This window comes from Pseudorasbora parva, chromosome 22, assembly GCF_024679245.1.
Source record: "Pseudorasbora parva isolate DD20220531a chromosome 22, ASM2467924v1, whole genome shotgun sequence".
Classification (NCBI taxonomy): Eukaryota; Metazoa; Chordata; class Actinopteri; order Cypriniformes; family Gobionidae; genus Pseudorasbora; species Pseudorasbora parva.
The window spans coordinates 28,351,541-28,371,558 of NC_090193.1; the positions used below are offsets into that span (position 1 = coordinate 28,351,541).

At 38.4% G+C, this 20,018-nt stretch overlaps 1 protein-coding gene across 2 annotated transcripts in view; it reads right to left on the reverse strand.

The window, feature by feature from the left end:
• Positions 1 to 20,018, reverse strand: part of igsf21a (immunoglobin superfamily, member 21a) — a 326,928-nt gene that overhangs the window by 23,550 nt on the left and 283,360 nt on the right. For both annotated transcript variants that reach the window (XM_067431041.1, XM_067431042.1), the window contains exons 5-6: positions 17,955 to 18,070; positions 2,196 to 2,676 (exon numbers count right to left, since the gene is read on the reverse strand). In XM_067431041.1, the coding sequence (XP_067287142.1) occupies positions 2,196 to 2,676; positions 17,955 to 18,070 (597 nt within the window). The remainder of the gene's footprint in view (positions 1 to 2,195; positions 2,677 to 17,954; positions 18,071 to 20,018) is intronic.

The following is a 20,018-nucleotide window of genomic DNA, read 5'->3' on the forward strand; positions in this document are numbered from 1 at the left end:
CAAACTTGAAGTATACTTATTTTTCATATATTTAATGTTTTTTAAATTTTTTTTAGAGCAGATTCTGGGTCTAAGCACTAGTTCATTATTAACATTTTGCAAGCTTTATATCCTAATCACTAAACACATCAGACACTTTTAGCACAATTCTAATGCCATTTTCCTTACTGAGGATGCCACTCTTATGATGACTGACAGATTTTAGTACACACGACAATCACACAAAATAAACGTTGTTTTAGAATATTGCAAGTTGTGTAAGAATTCCAGGGAGGAAAACAAGTCATGTCTATTCTCAGAACAATCATAAAACAAACACAACAGAACTGCTACATAAAGGCTATTAACATGAGCACGTTTCATTCATTTGACATGTTACTCCGCATAGGAAGAACAGACATGCCAACGAGTTACTGACCTGATGCAGACACATAGCTGAAGCGGACTGACATCGTCTTGGTTTGCACCGAGGTTTACTGTAGCCTAAAAAAAAGCTTGATATCTGCCCCAATGGCTCTGAATTAGCATGCTGCAGTTTCATTTTTTACCAAAGATTTACATTGGTAATTTGTGGGGTGCTGTAGAGCTGGGAAGGGCTTAAAGACCAATTAATATCATGATGCATGTTTGCCAAATCCATGCGCATCGTTTTAATACACATACTCACTTTATGACTTAAAGCAGCTACTCTAAAAAATCTGAAAAATAATTGTTTTGCTGAATGCTGAACACATTTATAATTTATTGTTAATTCAGTACACTGCGGTTGGATGAATATTTGGCATGTTCTTGTTTATCTTGACACGTCCTGCAATACATTTTCACATTTCTCTATGCATCATTATTATGTGCAAATGACAAAGCAGTCTTGCCCACTGAGAGCAATGCAAATACATCTAGCAGTAAAAACGGTAAAGCTAAAACTCTCCCAGCTGATGCATTTCTATTGTAGCACAGTATAGTGCCCAGCTGCACACAGTAAAACATCTTATTGATGTGTATTCGCTAAGCTAAGGAATCTGTCTTTGTCATTTAGCACAAACCAATTTCTCATACATAGAGATCCTATGATTCGTTTTGGTATATCGTTATATGCAATCAGCTCTACTCTGCTGTCATTTTCTCCTGTGGTTATAATGATTATTTCATGAAGGGAACTATGTTTGAGAGAAAAAATAAAAAAACCTAATGTTACGAGGTAAACGTTTGTTAAAGAAGCAGATCCTCTTGCGATAGAATTGCGAGCTTCGGTCTTAGCAGCTATGAAACGCACAGAGGGAGATCATGCTGGAATGAGACGAGAATGACAGATCAAGTGTGAATGAGAAAGAGAGAGAAATATTGAATGGAAACCACATCAGCTTCTAGACCATCCTTTCTTTCGTCGTCTTATCGCTCGTTTTTTGTCCTTTCCCCTCCTTCATCTCTTTCTGCACAGCTCCTCTACCATTAAGTGAGAGAAATGTCTCTGTTTATCTTGTCTTGCGTCTCATCACTCGCCTCTTTCTGAGGGCTGATAGCAGAGACTACAAGTGAGTGCTGCCTTTGAAGTGATAATGGGATCGTCAGGCCATCTTTGTTGTAGCTTTAAAAGCAAAAAAGGCACAAAAAAGCCTCTCATCCATGAAAATACAAAGGTATGCTAGCATCCTATTCTTTTTTTGGTATTGCTCCATGACTTTTATTACTTATAAACAAGTGAGCGCAACAATCCAATTTTACTGACACAACAGGCATCTTGGCATATCCTCGCCTTAGCATATTAATCAGCCGACGATGGACCTTTTTTTACAATTATGAATGGGTTGCAACAGTGAAATCCAGCAACGATGCTGTGTTTGAGTGCACTGTGAGATTCCCTTTATGCTTGATTTCTTTAATTCAGGTTGACTTTTTCAATACCGTGGTTAAGTTAACTCAATCTACTGCACGGACAGCTCAATGAATTGGCCTGTCAGTCACTGGGAGATTTTGCATTCTGCATTAGTAACTGCAATCTGCTTGCCTGTGAAGCAATTAAGCAACAAATAGAAACCAGTGTTGGTCTCGCTGCATCTGTCAGATGAGGATGTAAAGGGATTCACTAGTGATGGTGGTGAATGACTAGGATGAAGGTCAAAAGCAATTCTTTCAAATCGATCTAAAGATCCGTATCCTGCCATATCAATGGTAAAACCAACAAAAGCAAGACTTACCCAGTATGACCTCAGTCTGCATAGGCATAGAGAGAGCCGGGTGCGTGACCTCGCAGCTAAACAGGGCGTCGTTGTCCAACTGCGGATTCAGCGTCCAGGTAAGCTTGGCCTGAACCAGCACAGACCCGTCGCTCTGGGGAATGTGCGTGTTGCTGAAGAAGTACAGGGGGTCTGTACTCTGAACCCAGCGAGGGAACTCCCGGCTGACCACTGTCTCTGGGATGGTCTCTGTGGCCGGGCTGGGCTCTTGGCCGGGCTGTCTGGCCATGTAGCTCCTCCCAGGGCTCTCCGTGTAGAGGCGTGTGGGCCTGCCATCCGGACCCAGCAGAGATAGAGACTTCCTCAGCTTAGTGTCGTCCAGATCCCTGCTGATCAGAGGTCTAGCTCCACGCACGCCAGCGGAGCCGGTGCCCTCGTAACCCACAGTGGGCGAAACGTAGGAGATCACCTCTATCAACTCTCCGTCCCGCTTGAAGTATACCTGGAAAGACAGACATATTAAAGAGTGTAACTTCAGTTAGACTAAAATGTAACCCCTCCTGTTGAAACCACCTGCTCCAAGGCTAAAGACTCCAACCTCTAGCGTCAGTCGCTAGAGCAGGGGTCAGCAAGTATATTTGGCCATGGGCCAAAACAAAAAATGTGCCACTAGGTGGCAGGCCAGAATATAATGAATAATTATAGTCAATAATGTAATAAATAAATTGATGAAAAATACAACTACAATTGCCCGACATACTGTTACAGTGTCTTTTGTAACTGGTAGCCATTACTCTGTTAAAAATTGAATAAATGAATAAGGCAGTAGTGACACGTAACCTGGCAAGTATCTTCATCCAGCAACTTGCAACACAGACCGTCTTGCTAAAACACACATATATGGGAGATGGATGGATAAAATGGATAAAAATAACAAAAAACATAAAAGAGGACTTGAATAAGCCCATTAATGGCATGTTTGAGTCATGCTTTTAACATATTGTTTTTTTTCCTCTTTCCATATTGTGAATAATAAATGTGTATTTTAATTAGCTTGTTACATAATGGAGCATAACTTGTAATTATTATTTGATGTAACCTACTGTTACACTGAGAATTATTCCTTGGCAGCCTCACGTACTAAATTGCATTGTTTAATTGTTTGCGTGCTGGAGGTACGCGATCATTGCATTGCTTCAGCTAGCACTGTCAAAGAGTTTAAAGAGGAAAGCCGACTGCAAAAATAGGGCAACTGTGTATTCATCCTACCTGGTTTTGTGAATGCAAAGCCGGGGTGTCTAATCTGCAAAGAAGTTGCGGCTGTTTTTAAAGAATTTAATATCAGAAGGCACCACACGAGGCGAAGCATTGCACCTCTTTTTGCTGATTGTCTTGTCAATATTTTTTTACTTAAAAAAGGAAGCTGAATTTGAGTTGTTATTATTCACATGTTGGTGCTGAAGCCCCGCGATGTAAGCAAACGTTTCAATGGTCCTCTGTTTGTTTTATCGTTGCAGTTGCCGACCACTGGACTAGACCATCTCTTGAGGTCAGAGGAGTGAGGTTTACTTGTACAGCAAATACTAGCTGGCCTCCGTTACACTCACCCCCCTAAATCGCACTCCTATCCGGGTCACGGCACCAATGTAACCCCTCATGTTCGACCCGCCCGCTCCAAACGGGACTTGAACCCTAGAAAGTAAAAACGTAGGTTCTATATAGTAAGAATAGAACTCCAACCGGCCCATAAAATATTTAGGTTTAAGTAAACAGTTTTCATATAATGTTTTATTTTATGCTGGTTTAAAAATAAATAAATAAATAAATAAATAAATAAATAAATAAATAAATAAATAAATAAATAAATAAATAAATAATTTCCTTATCTGTCTAAAAATATGATTTTATTTATTTTAATGTAATCTCTTTGCTAAAAATTGTGTGAATTGACTGTTGTCTAGCCTGACAAGCCAGACCCACATCAAGATGTTTGGTCTGGAAACTCACCATAGACAGGGCTCAATCCGAGGGGCGGGATAAACGGTTATCTTTCAAACTCTCTCTGCACGCGATAGGATAGCGCTACAACCAACCAGAGCAACGAAGGTGAAACAGAGCTTGTTGATAGATTAAACATTCGCCGTATCCGGTCAGCAAAACCCCGAACACATCTTCCCTTTTTAAGAATGACTTCAGTGCCGTTCTTTGTTCTTTTCTCAGAAAAAAGCTTAATTCCGAGTCTTCCAGAATCGCGGTCAAAGCTGATTCGAAAGACCGCCGCCGTTTGCCAGTTTCTGTGTTTACTAGAAGCATGCAAACGCAACTTGGCCGTCATCATTATGGCCCCTCCCACCGACTCTATACATGATGTGATTGGCCCGGCAAGAGTCTGGGGAATACAGCTCAGAAGGGTATTGAGAGTTGCTAGACGACACTCGCGGGCAGATTAAATTTGCTGCCGCTAGGGTGCGTCTAGATTTCTAGGCTAGTTATTGTCTGTTGAATCAACAGAAACTCATAACTGTATGAAGATGCCAAATCCTATTACATTAGATACTTAAATATGTTCTCAAAACTCAGAGACTTAAGACTCAGACGACTTTGTTCTCAAATCAAAGACTGTGATGCACTAGGATTACTTGGCAGATTATGTAGTAATACTAGTACAACAGTCAGTTACATCTGTGCTTGAATGCCAACTGAAAGTGAAAGTGTTTTGCTGTCTCCAGCATGAAAACGAGCATCCGTTTGGTATAAAAAGAATAGAACATTTTAAAATGAGAAAGGACGCAAAAGTATCTGCTGCAATCACAGTAAATTGTGAAATTACCTGGTTTGTGATTGGCAAGTCTAAGAAAACGTATCTGGGACAATACTAAGCGTCATTCAGCCCACAGCACTGGTGAATGGAAAATATACATGACACAGTTTCTGCTTTGTGTTTATGTTCCAATAGCACATTGCTGTAACAGCCTCTCTCCACTACAGTGCATTTGGGTATTAAGATTCCCGGCTGGTAAATCACTTGACAGGGAATTAAGTTCCCACTTCAACACACAACCTCCAGATATGTGTATTAAATTCAGCAGGCCTAATGCCTGTAGCATTAATGTTTGCACAGTACTCTGCTTGTACCCCTTTTACTCTCAATCCCTCCCAGTCCTACCCTCCACTGCTCCAGAAGAAGGAGAGAGATGAATACAGCATAAAGCACTGTGTGTGTGTGTGTGTGTGTGTGTGTGTGTGTGTGTGTGTGTGTGTGTGTGTGTGTGTGTGTGTGTGTGTGTGTGTGTGTGTGTGTGTGTGTGTGTGTGTGTGTGTGTGTGTGTGTGTGTGTGTGTGTGTGTGTGTGTGTGTTTGTGTGTGTGTGTGTGTGTGTGTGTGTGTGTGTGTGTGTTTGTATATATGTATGTATATGTGTGTGTGTGTGTTGTGTATATATATAGAGAGAAAGAAAGAGAAATGTTTTTCAGAGAAAATTGGCAAAGAGTTTGAAGATATCATCTAGAGTGCATAATATCATCCAAAGATTCAGCAATCTGGAACAATCTGTGCGTAAAGGTCAAGGCCGGACAACCATACTGGATGCCCGCCTAAAACTCTATAGGTCAGAAAGAAGCCATATATAAACATGATCCAGAAGTGCAGGCGTTTTCTCAGGGCCAAGGCTAAAGAGGACAAGGACAACCAAAGTTGTTATTAGCGCTCAGTTCAGAAGCCTGCATCTCTGATGGTATGGGGTTGCAAGTGTGTGTGTGGCATGGGCAGCTTAAACATCTGTAAAGGCACGATCAATGCTGAAAGGTATATACAAATTCTAGAACAACATGCTCACATCCAGACGTCGTCTCTTTCAGGGAAGACCTTGCATTTTCCAACATGACAGACCATATATTGCATCAATTACAACATCATGACTGCGTAGAAGAAGGATCCGGATACTGAAATGGCCAGCCTGCAGTCCAGATCTTTCACATAGAAAACATTTGGCGCATCATAAAGAGGAAGATGCGACAAATAAAACCTAAGACAGTTGAGCAACTTGAAGCCTGTCTCCTCAGTCCCCAGATGTTTGCAGACTGTTATACAAAGAAGAGGGGATGCCACAGTGGTAAACATGGCTTTGTGCCACCTTGTGTTGATTCCATGAAATTTAAAATCAACTTATATTCCCCTAAAATGATACATTTTCTCAGTTTAAACATTTGATATGTCATCTCTGTTGTATTCTGAATAAAATCTTGAAATCTGTAACTTCCACATCATTGCATTCTTTTTTTTCTTTCCACAATTTGTACAGTGTCTCAACTTTTTTGGAATCAGGTTTGTGTGTATATTATATATGTATACTGCTTGTCCATTCTGGAACCTTTGGACTTTTTAAATTCTGTTTGCACAAGATCAAAGTGGCATTGCATTACACAAGACCTTTCCACACACTGTAGCCCTTTATCTGCCCTTTCTTTATGTGTGTGGTTTTGTCCGGCTTTGATTTGATCCCACCATTTATGCCCCTGCACTCTGCTGGGTAAATAAACATAATGTAACAAGAGTGAATTAAGCTCACGTCCTTGAGAAGTCTTGTTTCCTGCCAGCAATGTCACAAGAATTTAGAGAGAGAGAGGAAGTGAGGGAATCTTGTAAGGGACAGCTCTCTTTCCCTCCATGCGAGGACTGTTTTTGCAGCTAATGTGCTCTAAAGTACACACTTTATCACTGCTGCTGAGAGAGGTTAACAGCATATACCACACTGTGGCTTTTACTTGCATTATCGGACTATTTGCGCCTGCAGCCACAGGGAAGGGGAGACAAAAGCAGATGCACAGTGGAAACCTCATGCTAATAGCTTAGGCTCCAGACAACAGCTAATGCCTAATATTAGTGGCTGTGTGAGATAACCAAACAATGGCTTGACTACGGAGGCTTTTTTTAGAAAGGACAGTGCAATAAGTCATGCTACGGCTGAACAGGGGCTAGTTCGATCGCAAACCTATTGAGGATCTATAGGCCTCGGTTTTACTACAAATTGAGTTTTACTACAAGTGAAATAAGGACGTTTTCTGAACAAGCGTTTTGAGCAAATGCCAGTTTGTCACATGCCCGTTTGCCATTTTATTTGAATATATTTTTAAAGCTAAATGTTCACCAGCTATTACAAAGGGTTAGTTACAAAGGGTAATTCTCCGAAAAATTAAATGTTGTTCCAAATCTGTAAGACTTTCTCTATCTTCTAAACACAAATGAAGATATTTGAAATGAAATCTGGGAGATTTCTGACCCTCCATTGACACTCTACACAACTACCACTTTGTCACAAAAGTTCATAAAGAGATTGTAAAACGAATCCACGTTAATCGGTTTAGTCCAAATTTTCTGAAGAGGCTTGATCGCTTTATATGATGAACAGATTGAACTTGGGCTTTGATTAAGATATAAACTTTTTAGACGTGCAAGAAAAAAACTTACTGGCTCTTGCGGAAGCTCAAAGGTGCTGCATAACATAGAATGAACGAGAATCAACCCCATTCTTAAGCTAACATGCTTAAGCTAATTTCGAACAAGTTACGTGTATGACAAGCAGGATTCACAAACAAATGTCACTTTGTTTTAGTTTGAAAAAAGATGCATAAAAATGCACATGATCAATGCACATGGTCAAAAATGTATTATGAGCTTTGATTTATCATACAAAAGTAAAAAAAAAAATGTCTAGCAAAACTCCAAGGTGTGGTTTTCTATTATGTATATCTCGGTTCAATGATTGTTGAGTCCATTATCTGCCAACTCTTCTGCAGTTCATACATGTCGCCAGCATGTGGAGCTATAAATCCTCTTCCTCGATCTGGGTTAGACATGAGAAAGACAGAGGAAGGCTGCCTCTACAAATAGTGCACAGAACTCCTATTCATAGCCATGCTAATCACCAAGGTAACGGTCACACAACATGTTCAACTCATTCCAAGGCCCATTCTCGGCAAACATGTCTCTTAAATTATTCATACTGTAGCTCCCTGCATTTTGAACAGAATGCAGTTTTGGGTTACACTTTATTTTATATTGTGTACTTACAGTGTAATATCCCAAGAAAGTGCTGGTAAATACATGGGTTAAGGTTAAATTTAGGGGTAGGTTCTAGTTATTGTATTGTAACGCAGTTATTGTAATTACTACAATAATTACATAGTATACGGAACCGGACAGTAAAATAAAGTGTGTAGCAGATGCTATGCTCCAGTCTTTACTTTAACAGCCTGAATATACACTCTCCCTTTCACTAACATGTTTCTAAAGAAATATGGCAAACCTTTACAATAAGGTTTTATGTGTTAACATCAGTTAATGCCTTAGCTAACATGAACTACCAATAAGCAATATATTTATAAAACATTTACTAAAATATTTTAATGTTAGAAAAAATCGATTATTTAATAATCATTATTAGATCATGTTAGTTCACACTGTATTAATGAATGTTAACAAATACAACTTTGGTTTTATTACAACAACAATGAATGCTGTAGAAGTACTGTTCATTAATACATTTAGTTTCATACAGTCTTTAAACAGTAAAACCAAATATATTATTCAGAGACCAGATATATATATATATATATATATATATATATATATATATATATATATATATATATATATATATAATATTTTTTTACCAGTGGGTGCAAGTCACTATAGTTATTTTATGTAAGTGAGGATAAAATAAAGTAAACTGTGACATTATACCAAAAAATTCTCCATACAGTGGACTACCAGTAAAATGTATAAATATTTGGGACCAAAATTATTCAGGCATATACCTGACCATGTTTTGCTTATAGTGTTTTTTATTTTATTTGCTAATGTGACCTTTTACAACACAGACTGAACAAAATTAAGCATTGCTTGGTTATTGGTTGTACTGGTAATTGGTAATACTATAATTTGTCCTCAAAGTTGATGCGTTAGAAGCAGGAAAATGGGCAAGCGTAAGGATTTAAACGAGTTTGACAAGGGACAAATTTTGATGGTTAGACTGGGTCAGAGCATCTCCAAAACTGCAGCTCTTGTGGGGTGTTCCCGGTCTGCAGTGGTCAGTATCTATCAAAAGTGCTCTGGAAGGAACTGTGATGAACAGGGTCATGAGCGGCCAAGGCTCATTGACCCACGTGGGGAGCAAAGGCTGGCCCCTGTGATCTGATCAAACAGATGAGCTACTTTAGCTCAAATTATTAAAAAATGAATGCTGGTTCTGATAAAAAGGTGTCAGAATACACAGTGCATCGCAGTTTGTTGTGAATGGGGCTGCATAGCCGCAGACCAGTCAGGGAGCCCTTGCTGACCCCTGTCCACCAGCGAAAGTGGAAATGGACCACGGAGCAATGGAAGAAATTGGCCTGGTCTGATGATAACATTTTCTTTTATATCACATTGATGGCTGGTTGGGTGTGCATCACTTACCTGGGGAAACACATGGCACCAGGATGCACCTGGAGGCAGTGTGATGCTTTGGGCAATGCTCTGATGGAAAAACCTTAGGTCCTGCCATCCATGTGGATGTTACTTTGGCACATACCACCTACCCAACCATTGTTGCAGACCATGTAAACCCTTTCAGGGAAACAATATTCTCTGGTGGCTGTGGACTCTTTCCTGCCAAGCAAAAAATGGTTCAGGAATGGTTTGAGGAGACAACAACAAGTTTGAGGTGTTGACTTGGCCTCCAAATTCCCCAGATCTCAATCCAATCGAGCATCTGTGGGATGCCATTTCACCCCCTTTCGTACAGGACTTAAAGGATCTGCTGCTAACATGCTGGTGCCAGATATCACAGCACCTTCAGGGGTCTAGTGGAGTCCATGCCTCGACGGGTCAGGGCTGTTTTGGCAGCAAAAGGGGGACCAACACAAAATTAGGAAGGTAATAATGTTATGTCTGAATGGTGTGTGTGTGTGTATATATAATAGGGATGCCACAATTCTCAATATTTTCAATTCTCAGTTTTGCATTTAAATAATTATTTCTATTTCTCTCAGTTTGAAATATTTATCCTAGTTTATTTCGGCTCTTTTTGAATGTGCCTGTGAGTCTACACGCGGATATGAGCAAATATCCAATCATATACACTAAAGTTATAGGGGGTGTTTTGAAATGCTGGTGTCACAGAGTTGTACTCACGGAACACTATAGTTACTCACAATCACAGTTCATTATTTGGAAGCATTTTAAAGCCTTTCTGGTTAAACATTTAATTCGTATGTTTATGCTTATGCTTATGTTTTGCGTTCAGCGCACACACTAAAAGTCTTAATGTACTAATATTGTCAAATACACACAAGATTCACATATATAAACACAGTCAGCTAAAGGGAAAGTAAAATCGCAAATTCAACTGCAGTGTGTTATTGTGTTGCCAAGTCTGTGGTGTTCCCGCAGGTTGTTTTTCCTGTCCGCGGGTTGAAGCGACTTCAATTATGTGATATATAGACACGGGAATGCGGATTTTAGCAGACAACCTTGCCAAAATAACACACATTCAACCCAAGCTCCTTTGATGACGTGGATGATTACGTTACGGTTTATCCTCTCTCCATCATCGTCTAAAGCCCGCCCTGACAATTTCATTGGTCTGAACAGTTTCTGTTCAGGCATTATTCCTCCTCTATGGATCCAGTCCAGACCGAACTGCCCGAGCTCAAATGTTGTGTTATAATTTGTAATAAACACATCAATATAGTTTGTATTCCTTTTTATTTCAGTTTAGTTTGAAATCTTGCCTTACCAACTAGCTGAAATAAATTGTATTTAATTTTATTTCCGTTAACATTTATTTATTTTAATCAACTTAACTTTATGGTTTAAGTTTTGGTTTCAGTTATAATAATAACCTTGGGTATAATAACCACTGTACTAAGCACTAAGCTCCATTAATCATTTCAGCAGAGCACTGCTTATTACTGGGAATGTCTTATCACACAACGAACAGGAAAGAGCCCATTGTTTCTTTTCACAGGGGATAATCAATTGTCCTTATATTAATTTCTCCTTAATGTGCCTTCAATAATTGCCTTGTATCTACAGCCTTAGTCACAATGCTCATTTCCATCAATACAAATGAGGTATCAGACATGTTTGATGCACTGTTGATGGGCTGCCTTTGGTTGTTGTCTGGGGAAAAGCAGAGTTTCTTAAGTCCCTTTTAGGGAGATGCGGGATGTCACACGTCTAACTCCCACACAACCAGAAATAGTTCCGCATGAATGCGGCGCTCGTGTCTCACGCCTTAGTAAGGAGAGTAATTACACAGAAGCCAATGTGAGTCTATCCAAGCAGGATATATTGCACAATAATACAGTAAGTGCTGAAATAAGCCAAAATAGCATGTAGTACAGTGCCCTTGAAGTGTTTTTGGCAGTTCTTAGAAGCACTTTAGCATTTTAAGGTCTTGAATGCATCAGTGTTCCAAAACCCTTCACACAATAGAAGCGCACAAAACATGCATGCATGCGGCGCCACCTCCACGGATTTGAATGAGCGCAGCAAACAAACAGCGATGTAATTCCTAAAGCTCGGCAGAGCACAATGCTTCACGCCGCCAGCGGAGCGGTTTTCCGTGAATGGACGCTAATGAAAGCACCTGCATACAGCCTATTGCCAAGCAAACTATTTTGAGTGAAAAACTCATTTAGAGACGCCACAATACCTGTTCCTTTGGCCTCCTTTTCTACTTCCTAACATTGTCATATTTAATCACTGGAGTGTCAAAATGATGATGGCTTTACTATGTTTTAAATGCGGGAGTGAGTGCCGAACAAACTTAATGACGGATAATATAGGGGATGATTATCTAGCCCTCTTTCAATCAGCACCAGATTGTGCAGAGGACACACCAGCCTGGCCTGTCAGCTGATGAACTGCTGTGTTTTTGAATGCTGCTCTTCCTGGTATTTAAAGATAAGAAACATCCCTTTGAGTCCATTGGCCATGTGAGGAGACTCACACACAAAATGCTTTAAATGTTGCACTTTAAAACAAAGAATACTTTTGAAAAATATTTTTTTTGAAAAAATACATTCACATGAGTCATATCAGTGGCCTAGATAAAGCAGTTATATTTAAAGGTAACTTTTTTGTTCAAAAATAACTACATTTAATCAATGAGTCGATACATTCTTCCAAAACGTTCACTATAGTGAGATTGGAACAAGGCACAATGAATACTAGAACCACTAGAACAATGTTAAATATGTTGTTGACTTGGTGTACTTGCATTATCCCAAAGGTTTCCAGGAATGTTTAAATCTAGAGAAATTAGACATTTTAACCAGAACACAGACTGTGTCTGTGTGTCACCCATCAATGACATCATACATGCGTTACCCTTGATTTAAAGGGGTGATGAATTAAGAAATCAACTTTCCCTTGAGCTTTTGATAAAGGTCATGGTAATATAAGAATATCCTCTAAGTTTCAGAGCTGAAAACTTCCTTGTTAGTCAAAGGAAAGCTTTTATAGACACCCGGCTCAGCAAACGGTCCTATGCTTCATACTTTCATCACTGCGCGACGAAACACACACCTCTACAGAACGTTTAATTCAGTAGCCCCGCCCACCGACTCATGGAGCTGTTCGGTCGATCACTAGCCAGCAGCAATAAACATGTGAAAGATGATAGCATGATTGTGGAAGAACCCAGTCGCTGCATAAGCTTCCTTCGGATCATAATATGTGATGTAGCTATGTGATGTTACTAGTAAACACAGAAGCTGGCGAACAGCGAGGTCTATCGAATCAGCTTCAGCGAAAGTTTATTCTGTCAACGAGCTTTGCTTCACCTTCGTTGCTCTGGTTGGTTGTAGCGATATCCAATTGCGTGCAGAGGGAGTTTGAAAGACAACCGTTTATCCCGCCCCTCAAATTGAGCCCTGTCAATGGTGAGTTTCCAGACCAAACATCTTGATGAGGGTCTGGCTTGTCAGGCTAGATTTGCTCAGCTTTTTGTTCAAAATGTTGCTTTTTTAATGAAACACCCATATTCAAGTGTTGAAAAAAAAGGAATGCATGAAGCTAGAATAAAATGTTCATTTTTTTTTAAAAGAAGAGGTTCAGCTCTTTCTTTTGATATATTGCATGCTCAGAAATCCATAAAACAAAATATTCTCTGGGCTATTAAATTTCTGTGAAAATGGTCAAAAACTCTGGCAGAGAAAGACTTACATGTAAAAATGAACATTTCCTCAAATAAAGGACTGTGAATTTAACAAAGCAAAGCAAAACAAATAAGTCACACAGCTTTGCGAGAGAAAGACTCACATGTAAGTTATTCACTGAGCTGAGAACTTTTTGTTTGTCATTTTTGCGGAACTTAGCTCAGCGTCTCATTTTTTGGATGTACTATGTCTTTAAATACCACATCCATATCTGTCAAAAGAATTCTGTCTGCCTGATGAAAGACAAAATTGTCTGAAAAGAGATGAACAGAGACAAAACGAAGACATCCTTTTCTAAAAGCAGAGAGATGATGAACATGCCGGGTGCTCAGCTCACTCTGGGAATGATACAATGTTTTGAACCCCAAGCTATGCATGGTGGCTGTTAAATTGATTTCAAGAGGGTGTTAAACTGCAAAGCCATGGCATTGATTTGACTTAGTAAAGATTGTTAAAAAAAAGAAGGAGAGTAAACGCCTGAAAAGAAAATAGGAAATGTTTTGGATGATTTAGAAGAAAGCCATGAGGCAATGACACCAGCAAAGCCCAAATGGGATGAATCATAAGACAGTAAAGGAGAAACGCATTGAAGTCGCAGAAGAGAAATGGAGTCCAATACTGAGGCCCTGGAGCACAACTGTATCTGATGAGAATAACATTATTTTATTTGTATACTTAGTAAAGCAAGAGGCACACAAGTGTATAAACGCTGATTCTCTTAAAAGCATTACAATTTGTTTTTCACTCCATGTCATTTGCATCACTTGTCTTTGTAATGATTTGCAATTGATCCAGATCAGAATATTGCTTTTGTATGTAGAACTAAACAACCAGATGGAAATTTGAAGTTGAATCTAGGTCTAGGTGAGTGGAGACCTCCCTAGTAAATAACAAAATAATTCCCCAAGTGTTACAAGTACTCGTTTGTTTATTCATTTATGTATTTTTAATATTTTTTTTTAATTTAACAGTACAGTCGATTACAAAGTGACTTTGACATCATTGTTTTCCCTTAATGGGGAAGTTTCCGTTCCAGAGACACCAAATTATTTCTTGAAGACAATTAATTTGAAAACATTGTTTTGCAGAGCTTCTATGGTTTGAACACAGAATAGAGGCAGTAATACACATGAGATATAATATAATCTGGCAAAACATATTTCCCATCTAGCTCTGGTCCCATCGAGCATTATCAAAATGCATAAAACTGCTCCACCCTTTCCATATTTTCAAACCACAGAATTAATTACCGCACAATACTATATACTTAATGAAGTTCATTACTTTCGATCCTGTATGATACAGCCTTCAAATGCTTTTAATTTGCTGAGGATATTGAAAAAAAAAATACAGCAAAATAGCTTATTTTATAGCCCATCTAATTACACTGTACAACAAAGTTGCTGCCTTAATTTTTTAAGTAGAGTCAACTTGAATCGTTAAGTAATTTACATTAAATTACATTAAATTGACGGAGTTGAATCTTGTTTAACTTATAAACAATGAAAATAGGTTAACTTGTTTTGAGGAGCTGTAAAAACATAAGTTGTCATAACTTATTGATCATATAATTCTTTAGTGTATCAACATTAATAATAAATGAAAAGAATTCCACACTAAAGAATATTCTCAGATGCAATTTATAAATAATTCAACCTTATTGTAAAGTGTTACCTTATTAACTTCTTATACTCCAGGGGCATTTTTTTGGATTTCCGCCTGGATTTGGCCTACCCAAATTGAAAAGCTTCCCATACACAGTGGTCAGTAAATAAACGTGTGTATATATTGTCTAAGCTGTAATAACCCCCCCAAAAAGTACTTTTAGATTTTTTTTCCCCATAAATTAATTTTTGAAAGTGTGTACCTCAGGCCCCGTTGTGCTCTAGGAACCTGCAGACAGTTTGGGCTATTTCCACTAAATAAAAAAATTAAAAATAATAAATAAAAAAAGTGGAAAAAATAAGTTTTTCTGTGTCATGTTGTATGCAAGATTTATTCAAATAGTTCTGAAGGGATGAGCCCTGAGAATTGGTAGCAGAGAAATTTAGTTTAAATACATTACTTTGTGTAAAACAAATGCCAAAGTGATGCATATCTCCAGAAAGTAGAGACTCTAAGCTTTCAAATGGTACCACATATGATCATAGCTCCTCCACAGACATTTAAAATAGAAGGAATATACATGACGATGTCATTCCCGACCCTGTACAGGGTCCACGGAGTTTAATACTATTTTCTATATTTCTGTGCCTTGTGTGCATCTGCCATTCATTACCTAAAGATTAAAACAATTATTGACGATAATGTGAAAATCAGGAAGACTGCAGTTAACAGACTGTTTACCTGAACGAATAAGAAGCCTGTATCACAATAACTGTGTGTCTTTTTGACAGCAATCGTTTATTTTTTTTCACATGCATAAAATACTTCCAAACATTGCTAGAGAGAATCAGCGTTTATATTTCTGAATAAGTTGTCTCGCACGCAACCAACGGGCTCATTCGCTACTGAGGGCGACACAAATCAAGCCACATTCAACCACCAGCCCAGATCTGAAACGCCTTTGAAAAATATTATTGCAAGAGCCTCATCAGCCTCCCAGACATCCAGGAACCTTTGACTAAGATCTTTTCAGCTCTAATTTAACTGCTGTTGCCTGGCTCCTGTCGCTTGTCTGCATTAGCGGGTCTACCTGGGTGTTTGATAAGGAAGCAAAGGCTGATGAAGTACAAGCTGATGAAGCACAGACCGTCTTGTGTGAATGAATGGCAGTGGATTGGCTGGTAATGAGGGGCGGAGCGGTGTGTTGAGTCCTCCTTGGGACTTACGCTTATGGGTTTCTTGCTATAATGAAGGCCAGAGCTGGTCAGCCCTAGTGCTCAGCAATGTGACTCTTCAGGTAGGGAGGTGGAAATCATTTCCACACCACATGCCTATCACGCTGGGCTCTTAATTGCTGGAGATGGGGGCAAGATAGATCCGGAATACATTACGGAGCGCCCACAGAGCGTGATTAATGGGCTCGTGGGATTCTCACAAACTGCTGGTTGAACTCAAGCGGAGCTGGTGGGGATGACATTCATAAGGTTGAGGTGTGTGACTCGTGAGCCATAGAAACCCCACTGACTTCAATGAAAAGACTCAAAGCAATAAGATCTTTGCACTCCATAAACACAATCAATGTACAAACAGTGAATAAGAGCTGTTTCAAATCTGTATGACTTTCTTCTGTGGAATACAAACGCAGATATTTTGACTTTTTTTTTTTTTGTCCAAAAAAATTCAACAGTGTTGTTTTACTCTCATTGTATGGAAAAAACATGACTATAACTTATGGACAAAATATCTGCCAGAACAAAGAAAGTCATACAGATTTGGAACAATGTGATGGGGATCAAATGGTGACAATTTTGGATAAACTTAAGTTTATGCATACATTATCTTCTTCTTTTTTGATGAAAGAGTCCATATAAAATCTAAAATTTTCAAAAACAACCAAAAAATAAACAAAGAACTCAATTGAACAACCAATTCAATAGCACAAGGACTTGCTATTACCATGACAAAATGGCTTGCAGGAACAATTAATCTTGCTAAATTCAAGGGCTAAAGAAAACAATCTGGCCTATTGGCACAATACAAGCGGGGACACATTTGCAATCAGTTTGGTTTGTGGTTATGGATAATATAGCAAGCGGCGAAACAGTGACTGAAAATTTGAAAATCAGCAAAGCATTAAAAATAGCATTTCAGTGCCAGAAATCCCCTCATTATAACACACATGAAAGAAATTAAAACTCAACAACTGGATATGCCTCCTCCATATTATTGCCATAAGCTACTTGATAAATTGGTTGGGACAAAATCGATTACGGCAAAAAAGCAAGTCTTAAAGGGTGAGTTCACCCAAAAGTGAAAATTCTTTCAATAATTACTTACCCTAATGTCGTTCGACACTGTAAGACCTCCATTCATCTACGGAACACAGTTTAAAATATTTTATATTTAGACTGAGAGCTCTCTGTTCCTCCATTGAATGTATGCAAACTATAAAAAAATAAAAACATAATCAAAGTACTCCATATGTGACATCAGTTGGTTAGTTAGAATCTCTTGAAGCATTGAAAATACACTTTTGGTACAAAAATAACAACAACTACAACTTTATTCAGCATTGTCTTCTTTTCCGTGTTTTTTTTTTTCAATCCGAGAACAAAGATTCGAACGGAAAAACAAAATGTATTTTCAACGCTTCAAGAGATTATAACTAACCAACTGATGTCACATATGGACTACTTTGATGATGTTTTTAATTCCCTTGAAAGAGACAGTATAGTGTGCATACATTCAATGGAGGAACAGAAAGCTCTCTGTCTAAATATAAAATATCTTAAACTTCGTTCCGAAGATCAACTCAAGTCTTACAGGTGTGGAACGACATTAGGGTGAGTCATTAATGACATCAATTTCATTTTTGGGAAAATTAACCCTTTAAGGACATCTCTCCACTATAAATGATGTCTATTTATAAACAGCATGATTGTGTTTGTGCGGGAAATTGCCAGGGACTCACCGATGGAGCTGGCTTGCCACCTTTAGCAGTGCAGACCAGAGTGAGGTTCTGGGCCTGGTAGCGGCTGAATGGTGCTGGCGTGTTCTCTGCCACCACTGAAATGTTGTTGGGTGGAGCTGTGGGATAGAGAAAGACATCGATAAACATTCTGCAGGCTATGAAATATGGTCTATTTTTTTAAAGTTTTTTCCTGTAAATTTTTTTCTGGAATCCATTTTAGATTAACATGATTCTATGAATGAATATAAATAGCATATTTTCTTTGCAATAAGTGTAAACAGTAGTTCTGTTAGGATCACTATCATCAAAGATGATTTCCAATTAGAATACAGTTTGGATTGAGGGTATGATTCTGTTCTGGGCAAGAACTCCCAGCACATCCATCTACAGCCTAGCATGGAAAAGAGCACGGAGAGCAGCAGTAACCCCCCTTAGGGTAAACAGAACAGAAACAACACGATTTATTGCAGATATCATTAATGTCAATATATAATGTTCAGAATAATCCATGAATTTAGTCTGAATCAAGTGGAGTTAGAAAACCAAATCCTGACTGACAAGAGGAGCTGGGGATGGAGGAGGGTAAATGAGCTCTGGAGAAACGCGAAAGCTGCTCTTAGTTCTGAAGGTGCTTATATATGTATTCTGTGACAGATGTCATATTCGTATAATGTGATTACCTTACAGCCAGCTGATGCGAGCTTGCTAAGGAGACCTGCTAGAACTGACACTATGCATGATCTGTTGTACATTCAGTGTTGTTGTACATTAAAGGCTTTGCAATAATAATATAGTGTAAATTATCATACTAAATTATATATTCAATTATTAAACCCTGCCTACCCCTAACCCTAAAATGAACACGCTAGACACTTTATTTCCACTTTTCAAAAAATGTTCTTCATTTTTATTGAAAATAGATGGGATGGGATAGGATAAGGGAATAGAACAAGTTCTGCAAAAAAGGTGGATTCGAACTGGAGTTGATTTGTGCCAAAACGATGCACCTTACCCCTAATCTACTACTACTGATGACAATCCAGCGTCTTCCGTAATATTGTCCGGCCCAAATAGACGTCAGTGGGAGGAGTTAGTGTAAATACCGTCTGTCAACAAGGTGGGCTATTTGTACTTAGCGTAAACATTTTTTGCAATCCAAAGATATAATCTATTGAAATCATGAAACTTATAACTTTAACAACAATGTCTTTTTTAAGGAGCTATGAAATCTGTTTGGAAATTCTGGATTCCATTTTAATGGTTTATTTAAATTTGAATAATCAAAATGCATGTATAATCAACCGAATTCTTAAAACTTTTATTTGAATGATTCGTGATTTATTCAAATTGTAACAATAATGGATGAAATGTGTTTATTTGCCAGAAAGTCTGTGTTGTCTGTTTTATGATTTAATACAATTTTATTCCTTACAGGTGGTAATCAAATGAATGCATAAGACAATAAATATTAAATTCATATTTTGAAATGTAATTAAATAACCTGATACTGTACCTTCTATTGGATGTTCCGAGTACATTAACTATAATAGATTTCTGACAAATGATTCAAGTTAAACCAAACTTTTGTCTTGGTGGTTTGTCCTAAAGACCTTTGAGTTTCTATGTGTGTTTATATGATATGATAATAGTTATTCAATAAAATGCGTGTGAATTGAACTCTCAGAGCAGCTCTGGAGATAAAGTTCATGGAGTGTCCTCACATGACGTGTCGGTAGACGCTGAAAACAACACGAGCATCACAAGTGTTAAAGTATATGCCGCGTTCATTCATTCACACACACAGACACACAGAACAAACAAACGTCCGATTTAAACATCAGAATTTTTTTTATGTTTAATATTCAAAGACACTAGACCACATTGCATTCTGATTAATTGCACAGCGCCTACTTTTGATTAAAATTGGCCAAATTCTGTGACATACCACGTTATATACAGTACATTCCATTTTTATAAATGATTCCACAAGAATCTGAGCTGCATTACAGAGCTGCATTTCCTTCATAATGACATGCATAGTTATTCCCTATTAAGTGCTTGAAT